We start from the raw sequence: 12,099 nt of genomic DNA, 5'->3' as shown, positions 1-12,099 counted from the left end.
TCATGCGAGGGGTGGTGCGAGCGCCGTCGTAACGTGCGGCGCAGAGAAAACGCACACGAGAACGTCGGCTGGTCGGGCGGGCGCGGTGCGGCGGCTGTAAGAGAGGGTTTGACGGGAAGACGTTGTCGCGAGTGGTACGGCGCGCGGCGGCGGGGTGGGGGGCAAACTAGTCCGTCCGTCTGTCGGGCGGCGGCCAGCACGCCGCGGCCGATCTCGACTGTTCCTCCGCATACGCTCGTCAGTCCGAATAACGCGATCGGCACGTACATACGCGGCCTAACGAGACGAACACGCTTCTTACCCGCAACCATTACACGGCGTTTTTCAGTATATTTTTAGCGACTTGTGCCTAGCGACAACGAACGCTCGAGCTTTTCGATTCGATACACAGTATTCAATTGTTTTTTTTACCTCTTGACCACTGTCGTCGATTGGCAAAGTCGTTGTTCATCACACGAAATCGCCCAGTGTTACATTACATAATAATTGTATTATTATAACAATAATATTGTATTTATACACTTATTATTATAGTACCTATATTGTTATATAATAACCAGTGTGTTGTTTTGTTTTCCGATTTGGTTTTTTACGCAACTCGCTGAAATTAGCCAACGGTAAATCAATTTATTATTTATTAAAAACTAAATAATAAAACGAGTGCGTCTCAGAAATATTTACGTAAACAGAAAAGTTTGACAATCTACGTGAAAAAATGACCAACTCGTTGTTCAACAGTGGAGAAACAGTCGCCAAGGTAAATACCACATACATATTTTTATGATACTAATTTAATTCAAGTTCAAATACTATAAATTATTTAAGTTATTATAACCAATCGTGTTAATGATGAAAGTAGTGTCGCAGTAAGTGGCGTGGAGTACGCACGTAAAGCACGTTGTTGTACGACCACGTGGGCCACGTGCTTGTCGGTGGGCTTTTGTTTCGACATTATAATTATAACTTACAGTATTGTTAGCGAATCCCCAACACCCTGCCGCCACTCTGTTAGGCGGACCTCTTCGTCGAGAGCGTTGACGTCGATTCATCACGGAGATGTGCGTCATGATGATATCAATATAAATTACCAATAATATAAATAATTATTAATACTGTATTGTTGAAATGTTGTGTGATCGCGAAACATCGAGTTTTTCTCCGATGCGGCCCTACTGCGTTACCGCTCATCACGTGCTCGTCTGCGATAACGGAATAGGTTTAATTGGCCAATAGGTTATGCTGACTTAAAAACCTAACAAACTAATAATTTATAAAAAAACACATGAACGAGTTTGTAATTCTGAAACAAATATTCCATAACATCAATTGGGTATTAGCTGTTATCGGCAGGCAAGCCATTTTTCCGTTCGGGTTTAATGTTTTAGGTCCATAAGGTTTATGACCTATCGATAATATTTTCGGTGCATCTTTGTCTGTTTTTGTGCTGCTTAAACACAATAACGAAAAAGCATGTGTACACACACACACACTCGTAGTAATAATAAATGAACCTCTTGTTTGCCGTTTTATTTTCTCGTTTTTCTACTCGTCCCCATATCCACCCGAAGGGTCGACTGAATCTTCGGGTGGTATTAGTCCTACACAGCAACCACCTGTTCGATCCCCTTTGTGTGCTCGGCAAGGGTCCATCCCGCTCCGCCCGCTCACGTTATATTTCGTCTTTCTCACACGCACAAAGCATAACGACCGTCGTATGTGCAGACATACATTTTCTATTCCAACAGGTTTTTTTTCAATCCCCACACCATAGTACCATACGGATACACTAGCTCACACGTGATTATATAACTGATAATGTGTTCTACGGTTATAAAGGCCAAATACGTTTGATTTGTCGCTATTTGACATTTTAGGTAGGTACTTATTATAAATTGTGAAGGCCATCGCATTTGTTCGATTGTAGTGTGTCTGTCCCTACTAGTGCTGAATATATTCGATCAATTGGCTGTTGTGTTTACTACGTTACTACTTACTGCTAGTGTAGAACGTAGTATGGTCTAAAATGGTGTACACTTCTAATACTGAACACACGTTTATAATATTTTTACCTTGGGGCTTTGACAATGATTCTCTTGCGCTCCTTGCAATTTCATTGTACAAATAAGACACGAACATTTTATTTTTGTAGGTATGGAGATGAAGCAAATTTGCATATAAAAATAACAATATCTTTCTTAAAATCGATTTTGTCGTGGGTTACATGTACACAGTACACTAATATTATACTCAATAACGAGCAGGTAGAGCGATAAACTTTAAGGTCACGGTAATACCGAACGTTTTATATTATGATTTATGATATCGCCTTTTATTTTTATCAATTTCGATAGCTCATCCTCATTGCGTGTTTACATTTTCGCTATTTACACCGTTTAAGTGCTCCAATCAAAATCCCTAACGCGATAAGATAATATATAATAATAATAAAAATAATCATAATAATGATTTCGAATTGTTGAATAAGCAAATTAACCGCCGTTCATATGATTTCATAAAAATCGAAAGTGGTCACGGTTCGAGACTCCTCCGTTATACGGCTGTCTTCCGGTTTTCTCTGCTCTTGGGAAAACCGTTAAGACAATGTTTCACCAAAAACAAATAGACGACCACAAATTTTCTCACAAATCCTATTGTCACGTTTCAATCCTCGTAATCGATAACCAAATACGGCTTTTATACACTCGAAATGAGTTTCAAGGTACCTACTAATACGAAAAAAAACTATTATCTTGAATTGGTATTGGATTAAAATTTAAAAAAAAACGTACATTTTCAAATATACCATCGTGTCATCGACCGCATTGTTGGCCGTACTTGACATAATGTAGTCGTAGTGTCGTACGTATGTCTACACATCTATTATTTAGGTAAATGAACGGCGATAAATTAACGTTTTTATTTGGTTCGAAGAAATACCATGCGTTTTATCGTATATCGTCTGTGAGGGTCGATCGCTAGTTAAAATGCGACCATGTTCAAACACAGACGTTAGGTACCTCTATTGGTATATGGATCTATATTGTTTGTAGTATCCGATGTTCGATTTTACTAAGTAATACTACATTATGACGTATTGTTATCGTACATTTTTGAAAAAGCAGCAATAAAAATAAGGACAAACGATTTATAGTTTAGGACGTTTAGGTTATCGTACACGTCCTTGCCCCCGGGGGGGTCACATGTGTAAGAGAAACAAGAGAAAGGAAATTCGCTACTCGACCAGGAAGTTGACGTCGCCGCCGCCATCACCACTACCACACCCCGCGCTCATACTGTATGAGACCCGACGATCATTATATAGTAGTGCGCAGCGCGGCCCATACATAAATAACACGTGGGCAGCTGCAAGCTCAAACCAATTTCAAATAAATAAAATTTGCCACTGTCACACATTTTTTTTTAATTTGTAAACGTAACCGGCTCGTAGTAAAAACGACGATATAGTTGAAAAAAAAAGACTCAAAAACCCAATACTCATTTCTCCTTCCCTAGAGAATATTAATACATGTATATCCCGTATAGTTGAATATTATTAATATTATTATTATTAGGTATTATTAAATTATGTGTATACGCTATCCCGGTAGTGCTTACCGCTGCGTATAATTGCACACACAAGCACACTACGTGACCTTGTCACTAAAAAATCGTACACAAGAAGACGCCCGTCCGTCCTATATACATAATATAATGTGAGTGTGTGTGTACAAAAATATTTTATACGGGAATGGTTAGTAGACGGTGACAATGGGTAATCATTATCAATTCAATATCGTTTTGAGTTAGCGCTTAATTTGACTACATCTTCGCTTGTTGACGTTACGTTGCGTTTTTTGGCGAGCGCATTTCGCGGATGACATACATTTTGCACTCGGGTACATCTTTTTAAAATTTTTATCATTAGTCACGTGTTTTCGACTTGAATATTTTATTTTTTTCACTTTCTTCGTCCTTCCCGAAGTTGTCGCGTAATCGCATACATTTGTCTGCGTGTGTGTGTGTCTGTGTGACGTGTTTCCCACGACAGCGACATGGTCGGCGACGTCTTGAAGGGAATAAAAATAGATTAAAAGAGAGAATACTGATGTAATGCATAAACGTCATCGAAATTTTTTTTCGGACTTATCGGTGTGGGACACAATAAACGATGATAATTTTTTTCTTTTTTGTTACTACACGTGAAAATATTGTGTGTGCGTGTGGAGTATCGCAACAGCCTTATGCAACAGCGTTCAAGACCGCACCGGTTATATTTTCACTTTCTAAACACTGACCGTGTCCGTTTGTTGTAATATCTGTGTCTGCGCATATTTTCGTTATTAGACAAAAAACACCAATATAATAGTTAAGAATGTAGTCACGGTATAAAAACCAGGCGTTTCGCTTACAGATGACAAAATAGTATCATGGAGAAAAATTGTCTTTGTTTTGATTTCGAACATTTTTGTTTACATGACATATTACACATGGTCTCCGGCCGTTCAAAAAACTTATGATAATTATTAATTTTTAATGAAAACAATATATTGTCTTACTAACAATTTTATCTTCAAATTAGATCATATTATTATGATCATTGATTACCTATCTCTTGAACCACTAATAAACACTATAAACACGTCATAATAGTTTTATAGTATTTGTTATAAAAGATCTAGCCATGGTCTATCCCTAATTTGTTAAATTTGTTAAAAAATAATAACAATTATTTACTGATCGATTAGTCCGTTGTATATGTAGTTACTAAGAAAATTAGTAGGTCACAATAAATATGTTAATGTTAAATAAACTAGTAACATTTAACTACCTCAAACGTTATTGTTTATATGTAAATATTACCCTGTTATTCTATTTTTTACTTCACTGAAAACACACATACGAATATCGAAATTATAATGTATAAGTACTGACATCTTTTTAGTTTAATTTCGTTTATATAGTGACATGTATTCCTCGTTCTAAGTGTGTAATCGTTAATAAATCAAACAATTTAATTTATTACTTAATAAATATATAAGGAATGGCAGTTATGAGTAATGTAATGTCTGTATATGCGATTGTTAGTTTGAATTTTATGTTTTCCATATCTCGGTTTAAGACTATCATCTGTCGAAAAGCAAAAAACACAATGCAATTTCTTATAAATTACTATTGTAACGTGTGCGATGTTTTTGTCCGTCTAGACAGCTCCCCGAATATGTAGTTTGTACCTATATAGATAATGACCGGATGTATATGTGAGTGTGTAATGTGTATACTATTATGTCTATAGAAGCGGAATCCTCCGTCTAGTACACTGAAAATGATTACATCAATTTCAATAATATTATTGGAAGAAATTTGAAAATAAAGAAAAAATTTTCTTTACATATTTTACGCGTTTGAATCAAGTGTTAACGCGAGGGGACTGAATACAAATAAACCTCGTGTGCGACATGTTGACTAAAAAAATATCATTTTTTATAACCTTGTTGTATTAATAATGTGTATGCTATGTGAACCTGACAATTAATGTTACATATCAATTCATGTATTTCCTTACAAATGTGTGTGTACTTGAATTGTGATTTTCCATTTAAAACGTGAATTAATCATTTTTTCTGTATATGTTTTAAATTATTCGTCGACTTAATATTCTATCACAATTCACAGCACATGTGCAGTCTACTGATAAATCATTATCAGCTATCTCGAACATAATAATATGCTGATGTGCCATATGCGGAGAAAATGTTATTACAGTAATACACACGTTGTAATTTTACTTGAGCCTAAAAACGATAAAAAAAAGTTATAGTACAATATTCTTCTTGAAATGTCGCAGTGTCTACTTTCGGTGGGAATTGCGTTTTCAAACAAAAAATATGTCAAGGTATTAATAATAATACCATTCAACCTATGCAATTAAAAATCTGTATGTATAAAATATTAAAATACATAACATTTTGAATGTATTTTGAAAAATAAACAACAGGTACAATATATAGTTTGTATAGTTGGTCGATTAGTATATTGAGTGGTTCTGTACTTCTGTAACCCTCTAGTATTAATGTAGCTACTCAACTAGGCATTCTGTTTATTGTTAGGGAATAACAGTTATAATTATTATTGTCATATCTCGGAAATTAATAATTAGTAACCCTGTTTAGACAGATTTTATTTTAGCTGATAATCCATTATGATGTGGAATAACTGCGTTACTGGTAAATCAACAATTTGAGCCTGTATTGGCATGAAGTCTTTCGTTGCATAATATACGAAAGTACATAAACAAAATTATAGGTAAACATGGAAAAAATCAAAAAAACTCTTTTGTAATATTTCCTAACGAATAACTTGATACCGGTCCTCGTGTGTGCAAATGTTGTAACTTGTTAGTTGTAATACGATGATCGCGTTATTATAAAATTAAAATTAAACTAGGTTTCTCTTTACGCACCGCATCGCTCGAGTACCTGTATTAATACTTATATAACATATTTTATGATATTATAAAATAAATACTCTGTCACCTCTCGCTTTTCTCCCTACCTACCAGCGCGGCATCTAATTATGTACGAATCGTAGCTTATAAAAAATGATATTTTATTCTACAAATTTAATTGTATTTTCTTTTTCCGCAGACACAGAATCGACCGCGCGCAGTGGCCACAGAAGTGGAACACTGGTGGCAAGAGATGGTGTCGTCGACGGGCAGCAGCAACAGTGGGAGCAGCAATCAGGGATCCGTGTCATCGGAACCCAGACGCCGCCAGGGACAGGGTCGTCGCGGGGGCGGTGGATCTGGTAAGCAGCAACAGCAGCAACCACAGCAACTGACTGACGATCAACAGCCGTTGCCGCCCCAGGCACCGATGGGCTCGCGATACAAGACGGAAATGTGCCGTCAGTACATCGAGAAAATCAAGTGTGCGTACGGCGACAAGTGTCAGTTCGCTCACGGTGAACAGGATCTGCGCCCGGTGTTCAGGCATCCCAAGTACAAGACAGAACCGTGCCGCTCGTTCAATTCAGCCGGTTACTGCCCTTACGGTCAGCGATGCCATTTCGTGCACAAGGGCGACGGTTACATACAGCCAGCGTCGCCTGCTTCGCCGCCGCTATCCACCTCATCGTCGTCCGGCATCGGCAGCGATGGTTCGCTGGCCGACCTCGGGCTCGGCATGCTTGACAGCATGTTCACGCCGCCGCAGTCGCCCGAGGGCCGATTACCAGTGTTCAACAGGCTGTCCGGCTCTCCACCGGCCACAGGTGACGTGTTCTCGTTCCACGTGCCGGCCACAGTCGTACCGCGCCGCCTCAGCGAACCCGAACCAGATTTTGGTTTTTACGGGTTCTGAGCGTCCCCCACCCCCCGCCCATCGGCAGTTGCCACATTGTTCTAATTTTTTTTTATATATACCAAAACGTGATAACAGTCTTGTACATAGTTTAAATTATATTTCTCGTTAATTAATTTAGTATTTTTTCTTTTTTTTTTACAACTTTAACGGCGTTCGTTTTACAGACAATTATTATGATATTAATCTGATGTTCCGAATTTTTATACTTACGCTTAACTTATGTAATATTATTATGTCGTATATGTACTGTATAGGTACTATACTACTATACTATTTAATCATTCCTATCGTATTCGCACACACACATACTCTCTCTCATTCTCCCTCTCTCCCCCACTCACCAATTCACTCTCCCTCGCGCGTGATTAAAAGAAAAAGAAACGAAAAGAAACCGATAACCATACGCCCGTAACGATTTTACTCGATTTATTCTTATTAATTATTATTATTACTTATTAATTATTATACTCGTATATTATTATTATTATTATTATTATTATGTTATTTAGCATTAGTTTTGGTCCGCGTTAACCGGTGCACCCCGTCGTACCGCGCGGGGTGCCGTTATTTTTATTATTATTATTTTTATAATTATTATTATTATTATTATTATTATTAATATTATTTTGACTGTACGTATATGGACGTGATTAAGTTTGGATGGTCGTAATCGGTGGGTTATAGGCGTTCTACGGGGAACATTTCTGGGAGATAAGGAACCGAGCGCAGCGTCTGATTGCTACCGGAAACTGGCCGGAAGTCGCGTTTTTCGGATCTGTATCGGTGTACGTGCTATCAGACCACTGCGCTCGTCGCCACTCGCGTTTTTCTCAGAATTTGTCCTTTAGAACGGTACTGCCCACCGATCACGTCAGTACGTATTGCGTTCGTATGCTTACGTCAAACCATTATTATTATTATTATAATTATTACTACATACTTTCATCAAACTGACTTCAATGTTATGATTATTATTATTATTATTATTATTATTATTACTCCTCTCTTTTATAACTACTATTCACATAACTTAACTAAAAAAAAAAAAAACTGTTTATTTATTTAATTATTATTTTTAATATTATACGCACGCTGACCGACTCGCATAACAACTTTAATATTATTATATTTATTGTGTACATTTAAATATACATGCCACGCTCAACGTACCTACCATACGCGCCATCCATTCTATGCAATGGTAACGCGTGTAAACCTTACGGCGCAGGTGTGTGTGTGTGTGTGTGTACAACACAGACGCCGGTAACGTTTGTTTTTTCAATGTTTTGTATTATAAAAATTAAACATTATCAACCCGTTTTGTGAGAACTCAATCAATTTAATTTATACATTATTAATGTCTGATCCCGTGTAAGTTTGTAAAAAAAAAAAAAAATAAAAATGACGCTATCTTTTCCAATCTCCTATCCGTGTTCTACGCAGAATTAACTCAACTCGACTTAAAACTTATGTGTGTATATGTGCTCGTCGTGTGTGACTTATTTATCTTTTTATTTGTATTCGTGTGTTAAGCTCGTATTTACTATACTGTAGAATCGTAATTTATTAATTTATTATTTTGGCAGAACGTACCTCCCCAGTCGTTCTTTTTGTACTTTTAATATTTTTTAAAAAATCGATTATATTGAGTTTTTATTTATTTTTTTCTATATTTATGTATTTAGCCAACCCTCGTTAGCTACTCTGCTGTTTGATGTATAACAACAAATTAATTACCTTTGTCCTTATTGGTTATGTTGAAAAATTAGTATTTATATACACATTATTATTATGTATTATGTATTTATGTGTGTTCTATCGAAATTGTACTTAATTATTATCCAAATGTCATCCTGACAAACCAGTTTTGTATTACTCTTATTTTTATTATTATTATATTATTATTAATATTATAACGTGTGTTTGGTTGATAGTGAAAATGAAAAAAGTAATAATAAAAATATATCGATAAAAAAAAGAACCTCGCTTGTATTGTTTTATTTCTATATACCTCCTCTCCAGTGTATGCGTTTCCAAGTTGAAACTTGAAATCTGGCCGTCCGGTTTGTGCAGTGTTGTCGCTTTATAAAAAAGTGTTGGCTATAGTCACCGCTGCTACCCACGCAACGAAATCGCCGTATTTAAGAATACTCAATACAGTAACAGACGTACAGCATTATTAAATTTGATTTTATTATTGAATAGCGTTGCGCATTATTATAGTGGTCCGCTGTTCTTTTCCTCTTATATATATATATATATGTATATATAAATATGATTTTATAATTTATTATAATGGTACACCATCATCGCTGCAGTATACACCAACTCACTGTGCGCGGTATAAGAGAAAGAGGAAGTGATTTTTTAACGATGCACGCAGACACGAGTCCGACGGAGGGGGACGCCGGTAATATGGATATCGGATACACCTAAATAGACTGCAACATAAAAAATAAGGTATACTCGTGTTATTATTGTTGTATACGAGTAACCTATCTATATAATATATATATATATATGTATATATAATGCCGTGCAGACCGGTATTGTGAATAGTATTATAGTCGCAGTGTTGGTATAGAGTGAGATATAGTAAATAGGTAGTAATAGTGAACGGCCGCCTTACGCAATACGTGTTACGGACCGGATCGCTTGCGCCGGGGAAAGTGGTTTTTATCCCTATTACTTTTTAATCGCATCGTGCGCCCGAGGCTTTTCCGCGTCTAGTCGTCGCCGTCGTCGTAACACGCACGCCGCAATGATACGATGATGTTGCGATATTTGTGATATTTGTGATATTTTAATATACATTATTATACACAGACAATACTGCAGCTATGCAGCCACGAGCTCTATGGATTCGCGTCCGGACGGGTCGACGGTCGATCGCCGCGGCTTATTTACTGCCATAATTAGTTTCTTGTACTAATTCGTTGCTAGAAATGAGAACGGTTCTTTATATTATGTATTCTCTCAGATTTGTATGCTCGACGAGGATTTTCTGTCGTTGTACGGAAAGAACGCGCCTACATCAATCCTAAAACGAACCGTGGTTTGTCAAATATTATTGTGCAAAACGTAAAAAAAAACTTGTGAATTGCCCTCCAATCGATCAGTCACGATTGCGATATTCGGCAGGCTATCCATAATCCACATGAGCGATTGTATAGTGGATTGTACTGGTTTTTGGTGGGATGGAAGAAGGAGGAGAGGGACAATCACACTTCAAAAACCTAATTAGAAGAGCCACGTGCTACTGTCGCTGCAGAGTGCAGACTAAATTACTAATATAATAATGATATAAGTATAAAGGCGCATGTATATAATTCGAGTTTCGTATTATACAATATGATATTATAATCAGTAAAAATAATATTACCCGTGTTAGAGAGTAGGAAACGTTTTTAAAACCTGTTACTTTTGGTTTTATTCATTATTTACATAATACAGGTATCACTGTGGGCCGGTGGAATACGCTCACATATTAACAAATAACAATCAACGTCAAATTGAAATGAGTGAGCATGACATTTGCATTTCGCACTTGGAAGTACTTGATATCCGTTTCAACAAAAAATAAATCATTTTCGGGCTCAACAAATTGTTGGTATATTTTGTATTGTTTAGTATTATTTACATCTATACCCTTATGTTGTAACGCACATAGAAATTGTTTTCTGTGAAAATCGGAAGGGATCCAAAAAAAAAAAAATATTTGTGTGAAGAACTTATAATTATTTGAGTATATTTATACAATCTTCAATCATTAATAAATAAATTAAAATAACGATTATGTTTAGGGTGGTTTATCTGCATTTAAGATGCCAGTATGGTGGTTTTACGTCATACATTATTAAACACTATTTCCGGGCCGTTAAAGAATTGTATTTTGTTTTCAGGTGTGCTATTGAGTTACGAGTAATTTTTCACAAGAGAGCACGTCGTCGTTGATGTTATATTATTTTATTTGCGAGACGATAAAATTTAATTGCTTACAAATTACAACCATCATGTTCTTGTACGAGAAAATTACGTTAATCGTTCGATACATTATAATTTATCATATAATATAACATATTATTATTGTTATTGAACCTTAACGCCGTTTTATGAGCGCACTCGACCTTATTTACAGTATGCAACTCTTATACACGTTGTGTACTTGTTATTTAAATCGCAGTATTCTCATATTATAATCTGTTTTCTGAATGACGTAAAAATAATTGGCACGATATGAACTGTACATTGTATACGAATAAACGAATATGTGCATGTATTTTAAGAAATTTATAGGTACTTGTGTTATTTTAAATTTAATCCATTTCGTAGTAGAATAATTTAATGTCCAAATCATCATCATATTATTATTATATTTTATCATACATAATTATTATTGTAATACTACGCGTATAATATAATTACAGGCTACAGCGACAGACGAGCTCGGTAGAACACAATAACACTGAAATACATGGCACGGGCATTTTTCACTACATTAAACGAGTAAATTTTCTATTGAAACGATGGAAAACCGTCAGGATATATTACATAACGGTTAAGTAGGTCATAGGTGCATGGTGCATTGTTTTAATTTTTAACATAAAATTAAGCCATACAAATACACAATTTATTATGAGCTTTCGTCCAAAACCGCGGCACACTTACTGTTCACAATCGCACACATTTTGTCTATTGTCAAAAATGGAAATTTGAAGGGTCGATAATTCAAACC

The 12,099-nt window shown here is 36.0% G+C and overlaps 1 protein-coding gene across 1 annotated transcript; it reads left to right on the top strand.

Moving 5' to 3' along the window:
* The first annotated feature begins 215 nt into the window (after positions 1 to 215).
* Positions 216 to 8,760, top strand: LOC111042423 (mRNA decay activator protein ZFP36L2-A). Its single transcript, XM_022327022.1, has 2 exons — positions 216 to 757; positions 6,645 to 8,760. The coding sequence occupies exons 1-2, from the start codon at positions 716 to 718 to the stop codon at positions 7,359 to 7,361; spliced, it is 759 nt and encodes a 252-aa protein (XP_022182714.1). The 5' UTR covers positions 216 to 715; the 3' UTR covers positions 7,362 to 8,760.
* Positions 8,761 to 12,099: the final 3,339 nt, after the last annotated feature.

The sequence above is a fragment of the Myzus persicae genome, unplaced genomic scaffold (assembly GCF_001856785.1).
Source record: "Myzus persicae strain clone G006 unplaced genomic scaffold, MPER_G0061.0, whole genome shotgun sequence".
NCBI lineage: Eukaryota > Metazoa > Arthropoda > Insecta > Hemiptera > Aphididae > Myzus > Myzus persicae.
Note: the sequence above shows the minus strand (reverse complement) of the source record. Positions and strands in the feature narration are given on the sequence as shown.